At 30.3% G+C, this 25136-nt stretch overlaps 1 protein-coding gene across 1 annotated transcript; it reads left to right on the plus strand.

Moving 5' to 3' along the window:
• Positions 1–3394: 3394 nt before the first annotated feature.
• On the plus strand, positions 3395–20069 carry LOC110639689 (uncharacterized). Its single transcript, XM_058129306.1, has 6 exons — positions 3395–3672; positions 3759–3885; positions 3967–4185; positions 19471–19578; positions 19677–19767; positions 19834–20069. The coding sequence occupies exons 1-6, from the start codon at positions 3395–3397 to the stop codon at positions 20067–20069; spliced, it is 1059 nt and encodes a 352-aa protein (XP_057985289.1).
• Positions 20070–25136: the final 5067 nt, after the last annotated feature.

Below are 25136 nucleotides of genomic sequence, written 5' to 3' on the forward strand. Positions count from 1 at the left end.
GTTCAATCCGAACCTTCACATATTTCAACTCAAACTGAGAAACTGAACTCCTAGAGATAGGATTTTTCTATCATGTCATTTTTGTGGCATTCTGCGTTCATATTCGATCATTATGGTAAATCCATTTTACAGTAGCATATTGCATTAGCTCGTTAATTTTAAAATTACTTTTAAAATTATAAAATTAATCAGATAAAAAAATATTTATAATAAATACAAATATATTAAGAAAGGCGAACATTGAAATTTTAAAAAATACTCGTAATGATTTAGTGTTACAATAATAAATGATTCAACTTAATTGGCTATATAATTTAAAATTAATTATAATAATAAATAATTAGATTTAATTAGTTAGTAAAAACTAAAATTAATTTTAAGATGGGTAGAATTCTCCATATTAAAAAATAAAAAAATAATTAAATAATAAAATTATAAAAAAAGTCCTTTTTTCTACTTAAAATTCTTATAAGAATATGTAATATATTTTGAAAGAAAATACATATAATATATAAAATAAAATAAAATATTATAGAAATAAAAAGAAAAAGAAATAATAATAAATATAATTTTATTTAAAAAAGATTATATATAAATAGCATAATGCTTATGCTATGCATGATAATTTGTAATGTTTATTTTTTAATTTAATTTTTAATTATATTATAGCTAAATTATTATTATTATTATTATTTTAATTTTTAATTAAAATTTTTTTTATTTAATTTAATTTGAATAAATTTTTATTAATTAAAATACATATTTCTTTCTTTCTATATATATATATATTAATAGTAGTTTATATGATTACTTCCTTTAAAATATAATAAAATAACTTTATTCAAAAAATAATTTAAATTTTATGAAATTTTTTATATTTTATCTCAAAATTTATGTAAATTGATATTTATTTTTTCATATTATAAAAAATATATTAGATTAATAAAAAAAAATGTTATTTTAAAAATATATAACTATAATATTTGTTGTTATTGATATAATAAAAAATATATTAAATTATTAATAATAAATTAAATTATTTAATTTTAATAATTCTGAAAATATATAATATTATTATTAATTAAAAATAACATTTTATTATATTATTTTTTTAAAAAATACTATTTGTTTAAATTTTTATAAGATGTAATTTTTCTTATTAATCTAGTATTTTTTTAATAAAATAATTCTTTCATAAAATAATTATGGTTTTATATAAATTTATGGTATAAAATAAATACATTTCATAAAAATTAAAATTTTAAAATATCATCAATTTCTATTAATATAATAATATTAAAAATAAATATTATTATTCAAAAGACAAATTTCATAATTTTGATATTATCACTACAAGAAACTAAAAAAATAGCTACTAATATTACCGACAAACAAATATTTGTAGGTAAATACCGACTATTCACCGACTAAAAAATGTTAAATCAAATTACCAAATACAAATTATTTATAGCGACTAAATTACCGACTAATTACCTACCATATGTTACCGACTAAAATATTTAGTCGCTAATTATGGCATGCAAAGTATAGCTACTAATGTTAGTACTTTACCGACCCAATTTTAGTCGGTACGTTATTGGAAAGAAAAATAAATATTATATAAATAATTTTTTAGTGACTATAAAACATTTAGTCGGTAATATGAAAAAATTTAGTTAGTATTTTACAAACCACATAGCGTTTAGTAGGTGTTTTTACAATGTAAATACTGCTTTACCGACTATTTATACTCATAGTAGGTAATTTACCGACTATGAAAGTTGTAGTAGGTAATGTTAAAAAAAATTGAGTTTTAATAAAAGTAAATATAAATAAAATAAGTATTCGCGATTATTTCCATGCTTAGTTGGTAATTTACCAACTAATACCATGTTAGTAGGAAAATTTATAAAGGACGTTTTATTTTAATAAACATAAATATAATTTCAAGAAAAAGTTTAGCGACCATTTTCATTATTAGTGGCTATTTTACCGACTACATGATTTTAGTAGGTAAGATTTGGAAGAATTAAGTATTTTAGCAAAAGAAAATACAAATTGATCAAAATAATTAGCTACTATAGCAAGGCGTAGTAGGTAATTTACCAACTAATATATGATTAGTAGCTATTAAAATAAATATTATTATATTTTAGTAAAAGATAATATAAATTGATCAAAATAATTAGCTACTATTGCAAGGCTTAGTAGGTAATTTACCGACTAATATAGAATTAGTAGCTACTGTAATAAATATTACTATATTTTAGCAAAAGAAAATATAAATTGATTAAAATATGTAGCTACTATTACAAGTCGTAGTAGGTAATTTACCGACTAACATGTGTTAGTAGCTATTTTAATAAATATTATTTTATTTTAGGAAAAAAAAATATAAATGGATCAAAATAATTAGCTACTATGGTAGTTCGTAGTAGGTAATTTACCGACTAAACTGATGTTAGTAGCTATTTTAATAAATATTATTTTATTTTAGTAAATGAAAATATAAATTGATCAAAATAATTAGCTACTATGGTGGTTCGTAGTAGGTGATTTACCGACTAAAATTATGTTAGTAGCTATTTTAATAAATATTATTTTATTTTAGTAAAAAAAAATATAAATTGATCAAAATAATTAGCGACTATGATGGTTGGTAGTAGGTAAATTACCGACTAAACTTATTTTAGTAGCTATTTTAATAAGTATTATTATATTTTAACATAAGAAAATATAAATTAATCAAAATAATTAGCTACTATGGCTGTTCGTCGTAGGTAATTTACAGACTACAACGATATTAGTAGCTATTTTAATAAATATTATAATATTTTAGTATAATAAAATATAAATTGATCAAAATAATTAGCTACTATGGTTGGTCGTAGTAGGTGATTTACCGACTAAAATGATGTTAGTAGCTATTTTAATAAATATTATAATATTTTAACAAAAAAAATATAAATATTATTATAGTTTTTTTAAATTTTTCACTGTTCCTCTTTACCCATGTGTGTGTGTATATATATATATATAAAATTTTCATTTTAATTTTTATTAAAATAATTTTATTTATAATAAAGTTTGATATTATAGTCATTTACTATTTTAATAACAGTCTTATAATATTTTTACATTGCAATTTTTAGGCATACCATCTCACTTTTCTTTTTTCAATTAGCTAAATTTTTTAAATTTGAAAGAAAACGCTTGAGTCTATTTTTAAATTTTATTTAAGGATTTTAATTTATTAATTAAAATCTCAAATTTCTATTTATTTATTTTAATTTTAAACCACTTAGTTAGTTTATTAATTAGTTTAAGAAATTTTCTACTACCACTTAGTTAGTTTATGATAATTAGTTTATCATGTTTTATTTAATTCACAGATATGGTTAGGAGCAGACACAAAGCATATGCTTCTCATGATGTTAACACAGGAACACTTATGCCATCTGAAGGAGGTGAGCCTTCGACACCTCAATCACAGCATTCAGTGCAGTTTAATGTGCCAATGGCTGGTCAGGAGCCTACACCAGTGGCCAGCCAAGAGATTGCACCAGAAACATTACAGGAGTCTGCAGCTGTTAGCTCACAAGACTCTCGTCCATCAATTGAAATAGAGATTGATTCTTTAGGGCGAAGGCGACTAGAACTTCGTAGTGGAAAGTGCGTTAAATAATTATTTTATTTATTTTATTAAGGATATGCAATGCAAATGTACTATTTCCTAAAAGCATATTCTATTTGTTCAGGTTATCAGATGGTTCTAGGTGTGCTCGTGTGATCACAAATACTTTTAAGCAGCGTATTGACTCTAATGGTGTCAACTGGAAGGCTATATCGCAAGAGACAAAAGATTTTTATTGGGAAGAATTTAAGGTGACATCATTTTTTCTCTTATGTTGTTTCATATTTCAATATACTTGAATCATTAAAAATATATATTCTTTTTTTTTTCAGAAAAAATATTTTTGGGATTCTTCTAATGAAGCATTAATAAAGGATGCTTGGAGATTAAAGGCAGCTGAACGCTATAAGGACATGATGACAGATTTGAAAAATTCTAGGAAAAAGCCCTCATATATTTCTGAAGAAACTTGGGAAAATTTTGAGCAGTATTGGAATGAACCCAAAGTCATTCGGCGGTCAGAACTATATTCTAGAAATCGCCGCGGTGCTGTAAATGCTCCTGGACCATCTACTCACACAAGGGGATCCATAACATATATTGAATGGTCAGATAATGTCACACCCTACCCCTCTGTAAGGCATAACATGATCCCGTAGTATACCTAATGAATTACCAACTCCGTCTACTGATAACCCATTAAATACACTACAAGGGATTTTCAAAACTTTTCTTACTTCTTTTACAGTGGTGAGCACTATTTACAGGTGTTAAAACCTTTTTGAACTGAAGTGATAGAATTGACACATTTGAATTATTTGGAATTTCTGTAAAAATTTTGGCAGAGTGCCCTCTGTATTTTGGATAAAACAGTTCTTCAGAAAACCTGTAAAAAAAACACTTCAATATGTATTTGTAAATCTCAACTCCAACATATTTCTCAACACAACATTTTTCTCAACTCAAATTCGCAGTGATTTTTCAAAGACTGAGATACAAGAAATATAATACAAAACTATTCAAGTAAATGAAATCTCAAATTTATATTTACAATAATTTACATTTAATTACATACCAAAATATTTTACAAGAGTTTCTATACAACTGCTCAAATAATTTACATATATATTATTACATGCATACATCAAAACCTATATACATGGGTATACCTATGATATACCCGAGTCGATCCAATATATCTTCAAGGAAATTTACTTATCGCTCTATGCTCTTCTTACTGCGATAAAGATACAAAGCTATCGCTGAGTGGTGAACTCAGTGGTGCACAACTATAATTTAAAACATAGTACAATATACATTGACAAAATTTACAGTAAATAATTTGGAAATCTGAATACTCATCAAATTTCAAAACTCAAAATATTCATTGCCAATAATGTAAATCATTTGTATAATTGACTTTGATCACAAAATTCAATTTATCAAATCATGACTAACCATTTAAATAATTCTAACGAAATCAATTATACATAAACCATAATGGAAATCAAAATTCCTTACCATTCAAAAGCCATTCTGTATCTCAAAAATCATTATGTATTTCAAAAATCATACCATATCTCAAAAATCATACTGTATCTCAAAACTCATTCTTTATCTCAAAAATCATTATTTATCTCAAAAATCATTCTTTATCTCAAAAATCATTCTTTATCTCACTAACCATGCAAGACTAATCCGAAAGGGCCATATTCGATGTGATTCTAACTCCCTATGGTCGGGGAGGTCGAATCAGATTCTAACTCCCTATGGTCGGGGAGGTCGAATCATCGTGCACAGTACCATCACAATAATGAATCTTCCGCAAGGGCCATAACGATAAAATAAACTTAGATCTAACCTCAAATCAGAGGAAAATCTAAGCCTGTGCACGTACCATGGTAATCAAAACACAACTAACTCCATTGTCTTCTCAACAAATGAGAGAGACGGGTAATAACCTAGTCAAGCATCTATAGTGAGATATAAAACAATATTACAATCCATTTAGTGAGCATAAATCACAATATAATTCGATTCAAATTCAATTCCAATATCCAATAATTTTTATGCTCATCACAATTCAAATTATAAATTTGCATTTTTCCATGAAAATTACCATCACAATTCAAAACATGTTCTATCACAATTTTCCAAAACATAATTTGTTCAATCCATAACAATGCTTAATACTTGTGGAAATACCATTTCACAAAGCTGAATTCATACATACTATAACAATTTTCAATAATCATTGAATTAAATCCAATGCTTGTTAAACATAATACATAAGAAAAATATGTCATTTAATCATATGAAATATTCAAAGTAAAATCAGTTAAAAACTAGTTGTGCACAAACACAATTTAAAACAATAACATACAATTAATCATATGAAATCTTATTCAGAGTAAAATTAGTTGAAAACTAGTTGTGCACAAACCTCTGATGATCGTCTCTCGTGCCGACTCTGTTTCCTTCCCTTTTCCTGAGTCTTTGGTAACTGAGAAACACAATTTGAAGTGTTCCAGTACTAAATTAAACTGTCTCTAATGATAATGTTCGATAAGTAATTCACTGAAGGCTATTATTTGCTCAATCACCTAATATACCGACCCTCGATGCGTTTTAGGTAGATTAGGTTTTAGTGTCATTAATATGTCACATTCGATAGGGTTTTAGGGTTGGTACGTGTTACCAAACTCAATTCTATGTATATTGCGTTTTCTTGCAATTTGCTGGATTCCGGGATACTAGTTTGACCTAACCGGACGGCCTAGTTCCCTCGGTTTTCGGGTTTCAGTCAAAACTACAAACTTGTAGATCTATGTCTTATTGCATGCGGGGCAAAATTTTAGGTCAATCCGAGTTAAGTAGACCAAGTTATGGTCATTACACTATTGCTGGTCAAATGGCATCAAATTAGGTCAATTTTAGGTCAATTTGGTCAACTTTGGTTCGGCCAGTTTTTTGACCCGAACTTGTGCAAGTTGTTTGACTTACTTATGGTCATTTCTGGGCTTTGGTGTCTTCATAAGACTTGTAGGTATGGGTCTTAACTATTCATGGTTAAAATTTCAGGTCAATTGGACCTGTTTTGAGTGAGTTATGGCCTAAACACTCACTGCTGCCCAATTGGTCATTTTTCAGGTCCTAATTGCACCTAATCCGAATTGGTCATTTTCTTAGGTCACCTTGCAAGCAGAATTTTGGTATGTTTTCTCAATGAAAGTTGGCACATTTTGTGCCTAGTTTCACCTCCAATTGGTCTCATACCAATTGAGGTTACACATTTAAAGTTATAGGTCTATTTGCACACTGCCCTCTATATGTCTTTCAAACCCCAATTCAAACACACATTTAACTTGCTCTACTTTAAATCCCCATACCTAATTCTGATTTTATACCATTCCATATTCATTTATCACTTCTTACTATGGTCAATTTGGACAGAATACAAACATTCTCAATACATCAAATACAACCCTAAACCACAAAGTCCAAATTTAGTAATATATGTACATAAATACACCTAATCATTACATATAATCTCCACTACTAATTTACATATACATTCATCAATTCTTCTATGTCAACATTCTGCCAACACTTCCATTAATACATACAATTATTCAAGGGTTCCCAAGCTTCCGAAAACCTTCTTCAACACCACATTGCCCTACAATTCATCAATTCTCATCCAAGTGCCAAAATCACCATATAAATATGAAGTAATTCACTAGGTTATTAAATCATCATGATCAACACCATTTCTCATCAATTATATGCACAAATATCTCATCAAAAACGTGACTCCATGGCTGTCCAAAATGAAAACAACAATAACTCTTCAAACTCAAAATTTTCCTTCACAAAACCAACACCCATAACATGCACACAAAACTTAACAAAGCTATCTTCAAAATTATGAACTTACCTTATGCTTGGAGCTTGTTAAACCTTGCTTAAACTTCTCAAATTTAGTATCAAACTCTTCCTTGTGATGAGTAGACAAAGTTTCATGAAGGAACCTAAGAGATTGGAGTTGAAAATGGAGAGTTAAGAGAGCTTGCATGAAAAATGGCCATGGTGGTTTCCATTTTCTTCAATTCGGCAACTTTGAATCCAAATGAGGAAGATGAAGTTTCTGTTGGTTTAGTGGAAGTACAGCTGCTCCTCTTTGTTTTATTTTATTCCCTTAGTGGTCCACTCATTTAAATTATATCATAAAATAAGTTTAAATGTGTTATTTACACATTTTTCACCCCACTTTTGGCTATTTGTATTAGGTAACCCTCTTTTAATTTTTCATTTCATTTTCTAAGTGTAATATTATTTATTTTTAATGGACATTTATGTCAAAAGACAATTCGGGATGTCAAATGACCATAATGCCCCTGTTCGGGTGGCATTCCCGATTTTTCAGATACTGGTTTTGTCTGTTTTTCGATTTCTCACTTTTCTTTGTACTAATTATTTAATTTTTCTTTGATCTTTCTAATAATATTTATTCTTCAATAAGGTTCTATTTAAGTCCAAAAAATATTTTCCAGGGTTCCCCGCAGTCCAGGGCTAGTCAACGGTTCACGCCGTGACTTCCCGGTGCGGTCACCCATCGCTAGGGTTTCCGGCTCGCTTAACTTGGTTACATTTCTTTGCTATTATTTTTCCTTTGTTTTTCTTGTATTTTCTTTTCTTGTATTTCATTATTTTATGTCTCCTCACTCATATTGAAGTATAGTTCTAGGCATCCTAGCTGTCCGGACAACACTGGTCACCGGAACAGCAGAACGCACTACCGAACTTAGGGGTGTTACAATTCTCCCCCCCTTAAATAAATTTCATCCACGAAATTTTACCTGGCATTAGTCTCTGAACAGCTGTGGGTGCTGTCTCCTCATATCCTCTTCACGTTCCCAAGTAGCTTCCTGGCCTGAATGATGGTTCCATAGTACTTTAACCAGGTGTATCTGTTTGTTCCTCAGCTGCTTCACCTCATAAGCCAGAATTTCTATGTGTTCTTCCTCGTATGAGAGGTCTGGATTTACTTCAATCTCTTCAACTGATAGTACATGAGATGGGTCTGATCTGTACCTCCTTAACATGGACACATGGAAGACATTGTGTATCCTTGCTAACTCTGGAGGTAATGCCAACCGATATGCCAAAGGACCCACTCCTTCCAAAACCTCATATGATTTGATGAAACGAGGACTCAGTTTCCCCTTTTTGCCAAATCTCACATTCCTCTTCCAAGGAAAAACTTTGAGGAATACTTTATCACCCACTGCATATCCAATATCTCTTCTCTTCAGATCAACATAAGACTTCTGACGGTCTAACGCAGCCTTGAGTCTATCTCTGATCAATTTGATCTTTTCCTATGTCTGCTGAACAATCTCTGGCCCAATCATCTTCCTTTCACCAACTTCATCCCATCATAAGGGAGTTCTGCACTTTCTGCCATACAAAGCTTCATATGGAGGCATCCCAATGCTTGATTGGTAGCCGTTGTTATAAGCAAACTCAATCAAAGGCAAGTGTGTATCCCAACTACCTTCAAATTCAATCACACAAGCCCTTAGCATATCCTCCAATATCTGAATAACTCTTTCAGGTTGGCCATCTGTCTGTGGGTGGAATGCTGTGCTGAAGTTCAATCTAGTTCCTAGGGCTCTCTAAAGACTACCCCAGAATCTAGAAGTGAACAAATGATCTCTATAAGATATAATCGATACTGGCATCCATGCAATTTTACAATTTCATATATGTACAATCTGGCCAATCCCTCCAACTATAGTCCATTTAGAATGGCAAAAAGTGAGTAGACTTGGTTAGTCTATCAACTATAACCCATACTGCATCATGACTATTCTGTGTCCTCGGAAGTCTCATCACAAAATCCATAGTTATCTATTCCATTATAATGTTTTCATAGGGTGCCACTTGTATGCTAGCTTGACACTTATTAATGTATACAAATTCTGTTAGTGGGATGTATCTGTCCCATCTCCCCTTGGATCCAATGACAGAAGTTCTCAGTATATTTGTGACACCCCTTACCCGACTACAGTGTAGCCGAGCAAGTTATGCCACTCAGTGTGCCGAGCACTCTATTTTATCTTAATTCATTTTTATTCTTCCTTTTGAATATAACTTGTGAAATATAATTTATTTAAGCCATTTATCGAAATTATAATTTATTTAAGGTTCCGAGAATTTTTTAAAGAATATCCGGCAGAGTACCGGCTAAAAATAGAGAAAACAGTTCTTCGGAACCTGTGAAAAACACTTCCTATATTCATTTTCCATCATCTCAACTCCATTTATCAAATTCTCAACAATGTTCAATCTCAGTTCTCATTCATCCATCTCATATGATACCATGCATAAATCATAGATAAACATTCACTTTTCCATTTACAACCACACTTTTCATTATTTACATGAATATCAAAATACATTACATAAGTTTCAAATACATATGAGAAAATAAAATCAATTACAAAATACCAAAATGACATCTAGCGTCCTACCAATGCATCACGACAGTGAGGTGACATGACACTATGCAGAATCGTGAACCGCCTTACCGAACTGTGGTCTCACGGGCCCTCTGTCCAAATCTTTCGCACTACGCGTTGCAAAAGCGACGCGCTAAGCATAAAGCTTAGTGGTGCAAATAATAAAATAGAAAGAAATAATATGCAATATAAAAATCATAATTTCTTAGCCATTGTGTTCATAGGAACTGAATAATTACCAACTTAATGTTTAGTCGAGGGCTAATTACGTTTTATGATATTAACTTCTTCATGCATTTTGTTTATTTATTTTCTTCCTGATCTTGAGTTTCTTTGAATTCTATCGTAATCATTCCTGATATTTAATTTTCGTATTTTCTTTAACAATCGGTTCGATTCTGATTATACTTTTTCATGCCCAAGTAACCTATAATGAACGATCGATCGATAACGGGTCGTTGGCACCGACACCGCGCGTTTCGGGCCGTCATACCATGGGACGCAGAACGTCAACCACGTATGTAGTCAGTATGGCTACAAAGCCATGATATCACATAATCGGCATAAAAGCCATGAATACGGGCATAAAAGCCATGGATACGGGCATAAAGCCATGAATACAGGCATAAAAGCCTTTCCTTTCGCAGTACTGCTAAAACAATACCCTATTGGCATGCCAAACTATCCAAACCAATCACATTAGGCCTACTAGGGCATTTTGCATTTTTAAGTTTCACAATTTTTGAATTTCAAGTTTTCATGTCACTATTCATTTCATTAGTCAACTAAAATGTTGACTTTTGCATAAACAATAGGTACATTGGTTTTAATACTCCCAACATACCACATTTTGTATTCAAAACTTGTTAGTTTTGGTCACTTTCTCAAAGCTTAGGTCATTTTGGCAAAATTGCCAATTTTGGTTTTGGTGTCACTATTCACCTCATTGGTCAACAAAAATGTTGACTTTTGGATAAAAATGTATACATTGACTTTGGCACTCCCAACATACCACATTTGGTGTTTAAAACTTGTTGGTATTAAGTGTTAATACCATTTCCAAGCATTAAACCAAAGGAGCAGATTTTTTAGTTTTGGTGAGTCAACTTCACTGTTCCATTGGACACTGTTACTGTTGGAATTTGAAGAAATGTAAAACATGAAAGTTGTTCCTTATTTTGTCTAGTTGAATTTCCTTTTTTGAATCACTCCATTTGGAGTTTTGTAGCTCCAGATATGGCTCAAAAACCCAAGCTGTCCGGATATGCATTCTGCAGAAATTTACCATATCTACAGTGCATGAACAGTAACTTGAGTCACTTGGTTGAATGGGTTCTGGCCATAATTTGGGGTAAGTTCCTTCATGAAAGTTATTTGTCTATGTCTTAACTTGTTGCTGTAAATATTTCAGGCCAATTGACCAAATCTACAGTGAGTTATGGCAAAATAAACAGTTACTGTTCATTTGGTCAATTCTGCAGAGGCAGTTTCAGGGTATCCTGATTGGGGCCAAGTTTTGGTCCTCTTGCTTTGGTCTTTTGGGCATGGTTTCTTCAGCAAAAATGTGCCATTATAAGCCTAGTTTCATGTCCAATTGGCCAAACATCAATTGGACTAACACAGCCCAAGTTATAGCAGTGCAAAGGGACTGAATTTTCAGTCCCTATGCTGCTGTCCTAGGGCCGTTTGCAACCTCACTTTGCAATCTCATTTTTCAGTCCATTTGTTGGTCAATCTACCTAAAATGGTCACTAATTGACCATTAAAATGTTCTCTAATCAATTCATAATCCAATTCCACACTTTACTCCCAAAACCCTAGCTCAAATTCAAGATTTTGTACAAGTTACCCTAGTTGACTAACTAACTCATTTCCTTATGTTTATATACTTTATTCATGATTTCTAATTCATTCCAAGTCCATTCAAAAACACTGAATCCTATTTCTCCCTAGGGCAGCCGAAATTTATGGATTACATATACATAAATTTCATCCACTTAATTTACAAATTCTTGCTAAATTCAAGTTCCTATGCATGAAATTAAAGAGTTTTTGATATATAGTGCACTAACCTCTTGTAGCTTAAATCCAAGCCAACCCAAAACTTCAATTTCTTCTCCTCTTTTAGCTCCCAAAATATTAAGCAAGGTTCTAGGGTAAAATTTAGTGTTGGGAACTCAAGGAAATATGGTGGGAGTTTAGGGTTTCATGAGCTTGCCAAGCTCATCAATGGAGGGAAATGGGAAGAGTCACGTTTTGGGGAAGAAGAAGAAGAAGAATGGCTGCTGTAATTTGTGTTATTTTGGTCTTCATTTATGTCTTTTAATAGTTTAGTCAAATGGTAGCTTATTTGTGATTGGTCACAATTTGTAAATGACATCATCAAGATGTCATAATTGAGCTTTTTCTTCATTTTCTTTCCTTTCCTCCACTAATCATTTTCAATTTGATTTCTAGTAATGTTTATTCATATTTTATGTTATATTAATTATTTACTCAACTGGAAAAGTCGGCCAAAAATCACCTCGGAAAGCGAAATGACCAAAATGCCCTCCGTTTGGCTTAACGGGTCAAAATTGGCAGTACCTATTGAAAAATTTTTCTAAATATTTTCTTGGCATTCTAATGCCATATGAACATCAATAACCCATATCTGGAGTCCCACAAATTATTTTATGATTTTTCCCTGTCTAGGGCTCCTCGTTGCAGAACGCAACTTACCTCTGTTACCCATCGCTTGGGCATGGCTATTGTAACTTAACTGTATTTTATTTCTAAAATTTTTACTAAATTTTTCTCATTAATATTTGAGTTAATTATGGTCCCTCACTTAAATTTAATTATTTTTTCGGACGTTCTAGCTGTCCGGACCGACACCGATCACTGGAACAGTAGGATGTACGGAATTGCTACCGGGAGGATGTTACAATATTCTCGAGGGTTTATTACATTTTACAGGTTATTATTATCATTTCATTTCATTATTCATAGAAACTCAATGAGTTTCAAAATTTACCTTAATCACTTGTTTCGACTGTCCATCCGTCTGAGGATGATAAGTCGTACTGATATCTCTAAGCTTATAGCAATTACTGTAGTACAGGTAGTTCACATTAATGTAACTGAGTCACTAACTCTAGTTACCTTACAAGTGTAGTCGTTTGATAGGTTAGTTCTGAAGTCTTAAATTTCTGACTAAAATTTTCACATTTATTTCCAGTAATAGTACTCTATTCGGGTGCAACTGTATCAATTTATAGATTACTTACAAATATTCTTAATTTATTATACCACAAGGAAGTACGTAGCTCTACACAATAATCCCGTATCGGTACTGTAATCTGTAGCTTACAATACAAACATCGAGAACATTATATAGTCACTACGTTATAACCTCATGGACTAGGTTTTCTAACATCTTATCTTTCTCGAATCCACTAATATCCTAAATCGATTCTGATTACAATTTCCTTTGACAATTACTAACAGTAACATCTTTTCCCTCATCTATAGCAATTTTATTACTGTAACTCACTTTTACGTCCTCTTGCCTTACATTAAGTAGGTTCGCCATTTAGCTTTATAATTTATGGTATGTTAGAAAATACTTTTAGCTAACAATTCTTCCAAAAGTAATGTCAATCATACTTGTTATTATAGTTATTATCCTAAAGGACTAGTCACTAATACATCAAAATTCGTTCCCATGTAAAGGAATGATAACAGAACATATAGTTCTGACACTAACACACAACTAAGTAGTGCTGGGATCAAATAATAACTAAAATTAAGAACTTACCAGTAGCTACATCTGAAGTTTCTGCTCCTTTTACTTGGCGCATAGTGGACACTACGACTGGTGCGCTACTATATTTGGGTTGATTCACTGTGTTATAGTGGTGAGGAGTACCAACTCTATTTCTATCTTGACTCTGACTGACGGTCTGTGAACTCCGGAGAGCAGATCGAGGTGGTTTAGCACAATCTTTAGCAAAGTGTCCAAGTTTTCCACAATTGTAACAGGCTCCAGAGGCCTTACGACAAATACCTCCATGATATCTTCTACAAGTTTCACATTGGCGGGAAGGGTAGGAACTTCTAGTTGTTCGACGACTAGATCTTAGCGGTCTCTGCCCTGATGATCCGCCTCTATCATATTTCTGAGTTCGGGGTTCCTCAAATTCTTTTCTCTTCCCCAAATTACTGTTCGAACTCTGACCCATAGGTTTCTCCCTCTTTTCCATTTCACATTGCCCTTGTGGGGGTTGGGTCTGTACTTGGGCTTGGGCTGACAGATTATCAGCCATTTGTTAAAAGAAAGTGGCCATTTGCTAGGCCATTTGTGCAGTAATTTGTACCGGTAAAACTGGTACAGTCAGGCCTTCGACATTTTGTGGAGCTGGGGCCTCAACTTGTTCTTCTGCCATCACAGACTGTTCTATTGTCTCATTCTTCTCTTCCATATCTTTTCACAAGATTTTCTATTCCTGTACAACCAACATAAGGAGATTCCTCTCCATTAGTTCATATTTATGATGTAAATGTACTATATGTATCAAACATTTGAGCAGTTATAGTTCTGACAAAAAGATTTCAAATTCACAGTTCAAAATTTACTTTAAAACCATTGCTCTGATACCACTAAAACATGTCACACCCTACCCCTCTGTAAGGCATAACATGATCCCGTAGTATACCTAATGAATTACCAACTCCGTCTACTGATAACCCATTAAATACACTACAAGGGATTTTCAAAACTTTTCTTACTTCTTTTACAGTGGTGAGCACTATTTACAGGTGTTAAAACCTTTTTGAACTGAAGTGATAGAATTGACACATTTGAATTATTTGGAATTTCTGTAAAAATTTTGGCAGAGTGCCCTCTGTATTTTGGATAAAACAGTTCTTCAGAAAACCTGTAAAAAAAACACTTCAATATGTATTTGCAAATCTCAACTCCAACATATTTCTCAACACAACATTTTTCTCAACTCAAATTCGCAGTGATTTTTCAAAGACTGAGATACAAGAAATATAATACAAAACTATTCAAGTAAATGAAATCTCAAATTTACATTTACAATAATTTACATTTAATTACATACCAAAATATTTTACAAGAGTTTCTATACAACTGCTCAAATAATTTACATACATATTATTACATGCATACATCAAAACCTATGTACATGGGTATACCTATGATATACCTGGAGCTTATCTGAATATATCTTCAAGGAAATTTACTTACTGCTCTATGCTTTTCTTACCTGCAACAGCATACAAAGCTATCGCTGAGTGGTGAACTCAGTGGTGCACAACTATAATTTAAAACATAGTACAATATACATTGACAAAATTTACAGTAAATAATTTGGAAATCTGAATACTCATCAAATTTCAAAACTCAAAATATTCATTGCCAATAATGTAAATCATTTGTATAATTGACTTTGATCACAAAATTCAATTTATCAAATCATGACTAACCATTTAAATAATTCTAACGAAAACAATTATACATAAACCATAATGGAAATCAAAATTCCTTACCATTCAAAAGCCATTCTGTATCTCAAAAATCATTATGTATTTCAAAAATCATATTGTATCTCAAAAATCATACTGTATCTCAAAACTCATTCTTTATCTCAAAAATCATTCTTTATCTCAAAAATCATTCTTTATCTCAAAAATCATTCTTTATCTCACTAACCATGCAAGACTAATCCGAAAGGGCCATATTCGATGTGATTCTAACTCCCTATGGTCGGGGAGGTCGAATCAGATTCTAACTCCCTATGGTCGGGGAGGTCGAATCATCGTCTTGTGATACCATCACAATAATGAATCTTCCGCAAGGGCCATAACGATAAAATAAACTTAGATCTAACCTCAAATCAGAGGAAAATCTAAGCCTGTGCACGTACCATGGTAATCAAAACACAACTAACTCCATTGTCTTCTCAACAAATGAGAGAGACGGGTAATAACCTAGTCAAGGATCTATAGTGAGATATAAAACAATATTACAATCCATTTAGTGAGCATAAATCACAATATAATTCGATTCAAATTCAATTCCAATATCCAATAATTTTTATGCTCATCACAATTCAAATTATAAATTTGCATTTTTCCATGAAAATTACCATCACAATTCAAAACATGTTCTATCACAATTTTCCAAAACATAATTTGTTCAATCCATAACAATGCTTAATACTTGTGGAAATACCATTTCACAAAGCTGAATTCATACATACTATAACAATTTTCAATAATCATTGAATTAAATCCAATGATTGTTAAACATAATACATAAGAAAAATATGTCATTTAATCATATGAAATATTCAAAGTAAAATCAATTAAAAACTAGTTGTGCACAAACACAATTTAAAACAATAACATACAATTAATCATATGAAATCTTATTCAGAGTAAAATTAGTTGAAAACTAGTTGTGCACAAACCTCTGATGACTGTCTCTCGGTCTGGACTCAGTGTTTCCTTCCCTTTTCCTGAGTCTTTGGTAACTGAGAAACACAATTTGAAGTGTTCCAGTACTAAATTAAACTGTCTCTAATGATAATGTTCGATAAGTAATTCACTGAAGGCTATTATTTGCTCAATCACCTAATATACCGACCCTCGATGCGTTTTAGGTAAATTAGGTTTTAGTGTCATTAATATGTCACATTCGATAGGGTTTTAGGGTTGGTACGTGTTACCAAACTCAATTCTATGTATATTGCGTTTTCTTGCAATTTGCTGGATTCCGGGATACTAGTTTGACCTAACCGGACGGCCTAGTTCCCTCGGTTTTCGGGTTTCAGTCAAAACTACAAACTTGTAGATCTATGTCTTATTGCATGCGGGGCAAAATTTTAGGTCAATTCGAGTTAAGTAGACCAAGTTATGGTCATTACACTATTGCTGGTCAAATGGCATCAAATTAGGTCAATTTTAGGTCAATTTGGTCAACTTTGGTTCGGCCAGTTTTTTGACTCGAACTTGTGCAAGTTGTTTGACTTGCTTATGGTCATTTCTGGGCTTTGGTGTCTTCATAAGACTTGTAGGTATGGGTCTTAACTATTCATGGTTAAAATTTCAGGTCAATTGGACCTGTTTTGAGTGAGTTATGGCCTAAACACTCACTGCTGCCCAATTGGTCATTTTTCAGGTCCTAATTGCACCTAATCCGAATTGGTCATTTTCTTAGGTCACCTTGCAAGCAGAATTTTGGTATGTTTTCTCAATGAAAGTTGGCACATTTTGTGCCTAGTTTCACCTCCAATTGGTCTCATACCAATTGAGGTTACACATTTAAAGTTATAGGTCTATTTGCACACTGCCCTCTATATGTCTTTCAAACCCCAATTCAAACACACATTTAACTTGCTCTACTTTAAATCCCCATACCTAATTCTGATTTTATACCATTCCATATTCATTTATCACTTCTTACTATGGTCAATTTGGACAGAATATAAACATTCTCAATACATCAAATACAACTCTAAACCACAAAGTCCAAATTTAGCAATATATGTACATAAATACACCTAATCATTACATATAATCTCCACTACTAATTTACATATACATTCATCAATTCTTCTATGTCAACATTCTGCCAACACTTCCATCAATACATATAATTATTCAAGGGTTCCCAAGCTGCCGAAAACCTCCTTCAACACCACATTGCCCTACAATTCATCAATTCTCATCCAAGTGCCAAAATCACCATATAAACATGAAGTAATTCACTAGGTTATTAAATCATCATGATCAACACCATTTCTCATCAATTATATGCACAAATATCTCATCAAAAACGTGACTCCATGGCTGTCCAAAATGAAAACAACAATAACTCTTCAAACTCAAAATTTTCCTTCACAAAACCAACACCCATAACATGCACACAAAACTTAACAAAGCTATCTTCAAAATTATGAACTTACCTTATGCTTGGAGCTTGTTAAACCTTGCTTAAACTTCTCAAATTTAGTATCAAACTCTTCCTTGTGATGAGTAGACAAAGTTTCATGAAGGAACCTAAGAGATTGGAGTTGAAAATGGAGAGTTAAGAGAGCTTGCATGAAAAATGGCCATGGTGGTTTCCATTTTCTTCAATTCGGCAACTTTGAATCCAAATGAGGAAGATGAAGTTTCTGTTGGTTTAGTGGAAGTACAGCTGCTCCTCTTTGTTTTATTTTATTCCCTTAGTGGTCCACTCATTTAAATTATATCATAAAATAAGTTTAAATGTGTTATTTACACATTTTCACCCCATTTTAGGCTATTTGTATTAGGTACCCCTCTTTTAATTTTTCATTTCATTTTCTAAGTGTAATATTATTTATTTTTAATGGACATTTATGTTAAAAGAAAATTCGGGATGTCAAATGACCATAATGCCCCTGTTCGGGTGGCATTCCCGATTTTTCGGTATTACCGGGTTTTGTCTGTTTTTCGATTTCTCACTTTTCTTTGTACTAATTATTTAATTTTTCTTTGATCTTTCTAATGATATTTATTCTTCAATAAGGTTCTATTTAAGTCCAAAAAATGTTTTCCAGGGTTCCCCGCAGTCCAGGGCTAGTCAACGGTTCACGCCGTGACTTCCCGGTGCGGTCACCCATCGCTAGGGTTTCCGGCTCGCTTAACTTGGTTACATTTCTTTGCTATTATTTTTTCTTTGTTTTTCTTGTATTTTCTTTTCTTGTATTTCATTATTTTATGTCTCCTCACTCATATTGAAGTGTAGTTCTAGGCATCCTAGCTGTCCGGACAACACTGGTCACCGGAACAGCAGAACGCACTACCGAACTTAGGGGTGTTACAGATAAATTGGTAATTTTCATAGAAACAGATCACAAGTTTATTATTATATCACAATTTAAACTTAGTTGAAAAAAAATATATATATATACACACACACACATTAATTATGAGGACATAGGCATATATGATTGTTGATAGAAATATGATGAAATTGTCATGAAAAATTTTGTGGGTTATTGTGTGATTGAATTATGAGATTTTTGTTTATTTTTGACAGGGTAAGATGTCAAAATATAGGGGAAACTCTGTCCGTTTTTATTTTAATTCATAATAATTATTGTGTGATTGAATTATGATAATTTTATTAAGTTATATCAAGGTAAAATGTCAAAATATAGAGAAAATTCTATCCGTTTTTATTTTAATTTCATAATAAATTTCAATAATTTATTATATATATATATATATATACATACAATAATAGTTTATGAAAACTATTTATCTGTTGTTTAGGGAAAAGAATTGGGTCGAAAGCCAACTCCGACTGAGTTGTTTGTCCATACTCACACCCGAAAGCATGACAAGGAGACTTTTGTGGATCAAAAATCTAAGGAGATACATGTACAATATACTTTTATTTATTTCACCTCAATTATTTTTTTATTATACTATATGATGAATGAATTATAATTGGTTTTAATTTTTTTTTTATTACACAGGATGCTATAGTAGCTAGGAGGGAGGAGCTAACACAAATCACGCCCGACAACATCGATGAGAACCAACTTTACTTAGATGTTGTCGGAGGCGGCGAGAAGAGATGAAAAGTGTATGGTCTTGGATCTGAATCATCTACCTTTTACCCTTCAATTGGAGCATCTTCGAGTCGGGCGTTTTCATCAAGCTCTAGTCAAAATGCTGCCTTACAACAACGAATAAAAGAGTTGGAGAAACAGCTTGAGAATGAGAGGCAAGCTATGACAGATCGTATGGACCAACTGAAATTGCAAATGGAGTTGCAAATGGAGACAAATATGGAACGTATGAGAAGCTCAATGATGGAAGAGGTGATGAGACTAGTACGAGGTCTACCAACACCTTCATCTCCATAAAATTGTGGATTTTAAATTTTATATTTGACTTATTTGGATTTTAGTATGTTTTATTTACATATATAGATTTTATATTTAATTTGATACATTTAGTAATTATTTTTATTGTTGAATATTATTATTATTATTATTATTATTTTTATTATTATTATTATTATTATTATTATTATTATTATTATTATTAACTTTCAAATTAATTATAAAAAATTTTAAAATTTAAAAGTTAAAAAAAGTATAAAAAATAATAAGTAATTAATATGCATAAAAGTGATGTATAAAATTAAGCCATTGTCCCTTTTATAGGTAAATAAAATTTAAATAATTAAAAATATTACCGACTAAATTTAAGTTAGCAAACAGTAGGTAATTCTCATTCCTTACCGACCAAATTTTGCATAGTATCGACTATATAATTCATAGGTACATATTACTGACTATAATTTTAGTAGGTAATTACCGACTATATTTTAGTTGGTAAACAGTAGTTAACTTTCATTATACCATAAAGTTTGGAAATAAAATTACCAACTACATCTTGCGTATTACCGACTATAATTTTAGTAGGTAATTATCGACTAAATAATTGTAGGCAAAAAGTAGCTAACTCTCTTTCTATAATAAGGTTTGGCTACAAAATTACCGACTAAACTCTATATTTTCCCGACTATATATTTAGTAGGTAATTATCGACTAAATTTTAGTAGGTAATTACCAACTAAATGTTAGTAGGCAAAAAGTAGCTAATTCCTTTCCGACCTTATGGCTTGGCGACAAAATTACCGACTAAATGTTTCATATTACCGACAATATAGTTAGTAGGTAATTACCGACAACAATAATTAGTCAGTAATTGCTAGCGACAATCAATTACTGTTAATCTAAAAGTTAGTCGGTAATTAGTCGGTAATTGAAATTACCTACTAAATATGATGATATTTAGTCGGTAAATTTAGTAGCTATTTTTTTAATTTCTTGTAGTGTATAATTTTAATTTTTTTTAATCATCTTTACATGTAATTAAATTTTTTATATAATTATATTTGTAATCTATCTTTAAAATTTAGATATTGAATTAAAATTTAAAAATAATTTTATTGAAAATTAATGATAATAAAATATAACTAATTAAAATATTAGTTATAATTGCATTCGATATATAATTATAATAAAATAAAATATTAAAAAGTTTAAGAAATATTAAATAAAAAATTTAAAAAAATTAATAATTAAATATATATTAATTAAATATATTTAAATAAATAAATTTTGAGAATAATAACTAATAATTTTTGAAAGAAATAATAAAAAAATAGAACAAATATAAAAAAAAAAAAATTAAGAGCAATTAGATAAAATAAAAATACTTGGTGAAAGGAGAGTGCTTGATGTGTATTAAATATCTCATATACATGACATATTATATATAGACAAATAAATAGAAACCACTTAAATAAAAATTTATTTTATAATTGAATATTATTTAATTAGAAAAGGGTAGCAAAAATATTCAAATTCAATTTTTATAACATTAAAATATTTTCTATTTATTTGGCCATTTCAATTCCATAATAATAATAATAATAATAATAATAATAATAATAATAATAAGTATTAACTAATATTAGAAAAGTGAAATAAAAAGAATGTTAAATTATTAACATAAAAAATAATATACACTAATTACAAATAAGTCAAGTCTCCATATTTTTTTTTATAATTTTTTATATAAATTGCACTTTTTGTCTCTAAAATTTTTTAACAAAGATTTCATAATAAAAATAATAAAAAATATAATAATATAATAAAAATATTTATTAAATATATGAAATAATTTAAAATTGATTAAATTATATGATAGTTGAATAGGAGATTATAAATTAATGGCCAATTTTTTTTAGATTAATGGCCTTCAATGACCTTTTATTACTATTATTATTATTGTTATTGTCATCTTTTAAATTATTTTTATTTTAAACTATTATTATTATAATAGAGGTGATATGTGGTAAATAATATTTTTGCATAAATGAATTTACAGAAAAAATAATATAAATAATTTTTAAATATTACATTTAATAATAAAAGGTCTCAATTTTTAAAAAATAAAATTTTAAATAAAATAATAATTTAAATTATAAATATTAAGTTAGTATTGTAAATAATAATGATAATTAAAAAAGAAATAAATAATAATTAAATAATAATTAGTATATAAAAAAGGGTTATTTATGGAAGGTAATACATAGCAAACTCTACAAGGAAAGTGCCACGTAATATTCCCTTATAAATACCTTCCTACTTCATATAGATATATAGATGGGTACTTTTTTAATTTATTAAATAGAAGTAATTTTTTTAATAAATAATCATTATATTAATATAGATTTAGTGACAAAAAATTCGTTGTTAATTACCTTTAGCAACAATACTTGAAGAAACAAAAAGCTATCCTATATAAAGTCATTGTTAATATATTTTAGTGATGATATATCTGTAGCTAATACTTTCAGCAACGATAAGTTATTTTATATAAAGTCATCGTTAACAAATTTTAGCGATAAGTTATCTATTGTAACACCTTCACATTATTTATTTTCAGCGATAAGTTACAATGATAAGTTATCTATTTTATACAAATTTTGTACATTCTACTATTCCGGTGACTAATGTGTAACGCCCTTTACCCGTCTACAGTATAGCCGAGCAAGACATATCACACAAAGTGCTGAAGCAATTTATCATATTTTATTACAATTTCCAATTCTTATATTATTGATTAAAAAGCTTTTAGGTGAAATTTCTAACATTTATGTCATTCGTTGAAATTTTGATTAATTCGGGATTTCTGCAAATTTTACAAAAAATTCGATAGAGTGCTGGCTATAAATTAAAAAAAGACGGTTCTTCTGAACCTGTTAAAAATACTTTCAATAAATTCTTCAAATCTCAACTCCAAATTCACATCAACACAATTTCATAATTTCTCAATATTTCTCAAACTCAATTTCATACATTTCATTCATCATATATATATTTAAGCTCAATTCATAAAGGAATACTCAAATTTATTCATTAACAAAAGTTCCAAATAATTACATCAGTCTATAAATACATGAATTTATCATTTACAAGATAAAAATTAAGGTCTAGTACAAAATGCAAAATATAAAATACAAAAGAAGCCTAAGAGTCCTACTAAAGATGCACTGTAATAGAGGTGACTCTGGACTCACTGCAGATCTGAATGATCACCCATTCTGAGGTTTGCTGGGCTCTCTATCGGTGTCTCTATTACCTACGCGTGGCAAACAGCGACACGCTAAGCAATACAGCTTAGTGGTGCCAATATAAAATAAAAATAAACTAAAATAATTACATATGTAGGTATTTTATTGATATTTTATGCAACCTAAAATTTTGGTAATTATTAATAATATTATCAATTTGGTACTTGTTATGTTCATTATTTGATAATAATGTATTAAAACTTAATTTAGTTACCCAAGTACCCTATGCAAATTGACCAGACTAGATAAATGGGTAAACTGGCACTGGGTACCAAGTACCTCAGGCCATCACACCATCGGTCACAAAGTGTCTCCTGGTGTGCAACAGAATAGCTAATAAGCCGTAATAATCATTGGGCACAAGGCCAAGTGTATCAAGCATAGCAGAATGGTCATAGACCATAATATTACAAAATAGCACTAAATGCCATAAATCACGGAATGGTATAACACCATGTCACACCCTACCCCTCTGTAAGATGTAACATGATCCTGTTGTACACCTAATGAATTACCGTACTTTGCCTACCGATAACCCATTAGATATACTATAAGGGATTTTAAAACAATTTTCTTGAAATTTAAATCATTGATTAAAATATGATGTTATAAAAATTTTTCAAAATTTCGGCAGAGTGCCGGTTGTATTTTGAGAAAATAGTTCTTCCATCCTGCAAAGGAAAAATACTCCCAAAATGTTTTCTCAAATACAACTCCAATAAACTTCATTTCATCTCATTACTCAAATCTCAATAATCAAATCAATTCATTTTCAAACCAATCTCATCATAAAAGAAACATTTCATTGATTACAAGACTCAAAAATTAATATTACAAAACTATTCAGGTAAATGAAAATCCCAAATTTATATTTACAATAATTTACATTTAATTACATACTAAAATATTTTACAAGAGTTTTTATACAACTGCCCAAAAAATTTACATACATATTATTACATGCATACATCAATACCTGTGTACATGGGTATACATGGAGTTGATCTGAATGTCTCTTCAAAGAAGCTTACTCAATTTCTCTATGCTCTTTTCACCTGCGACAGCATACAAAGCTATCGCTAAGTGGTGAACTCAGTGGTGCACAACTATAATTTAAAACATAGTACATTATATCTTAACAAAAATTACAGCAAATAATTTGAAAATCTGGATACTCATCAAATTCCAAAACTCAAAATATTCATTGCCAATAATAGAAATCATTTGTATAAAATGACTTTGATCACGAATTTCAATTTATCAAATTATAACTAACCATTTAAGGTAATTTCAACAAAATTAATTATACATAAATCATAATTGAAATCACAATTCTTTACTATTCAATAACCATTCTTTATTTCGAAAACCATTCTTTATCTCAAAAGCCATTCTTTATCTCAAAAGCCATTCTTTATCTCAAAAGCCATTCTTTATCATGTACAGTACACATCACAATAATGAATCTTCCAAAAGGGCCATAACATAAAAAAAAAAAAAAACTTAGATCTAACCTCTAATAAGAGGAGAATCTAAGCCTGTGCACGTACCATGGTAATCAAAGCACAACTAACTCCATTGTCTTTTCAACAAATGAGAGAGACGGGTAATAACCTAGTTAAGCATCTATAGTGAGATATAAAATAATATCACAATCCTTTAGTAAGCATAAATCACAATACAATTCGATTCAAAGTCAATTCCAATATCCAATAATTTTTATGCTCATCACAATTCAAATCATAAATTTGCATTTTTCTATGCAAATTGCCCATCACAA

Source organism: Hevea brasiliensis, chromosome 11, assembly GCF_030052815.1.
Source record: "Hevea brasiliensis isolate MT/VB/25A 57/8 chromosome 11, ASM3005281v1, whole genome shotgun sequence".
In the NCBI taxonomy this organism is placed as follows: Eukaryota; Viridiplantae; Streptophyta; class Magnoliopsida; order Malpighiales; family Euphorbiaceae; genus Hevea; species Hevea brasiliensis.

Coding starts and splice junctions, on each gene's coding strand:
- LOC110639689 (XM_058129306.1), top strand. CDS start 3,395: ATGGTTAGGAGCAGACACAAAGCATATGCTTCTCATGATGTTAACACA. Junction 3,886..3,966: donor TTTATTGGGAAGAATTTAAG/GTGACATCATTT, acceptor TTTTTTTTTCAG/AAAAAATATTTTTGGGATTC. Junction 19,768..19,833: donor CTTAGATGTTGTCGGAGGCG/GCGAGAAGAGAT, acceptor CTTCAATTGGAG/CATCTTCGAGTCGGGCGTTT.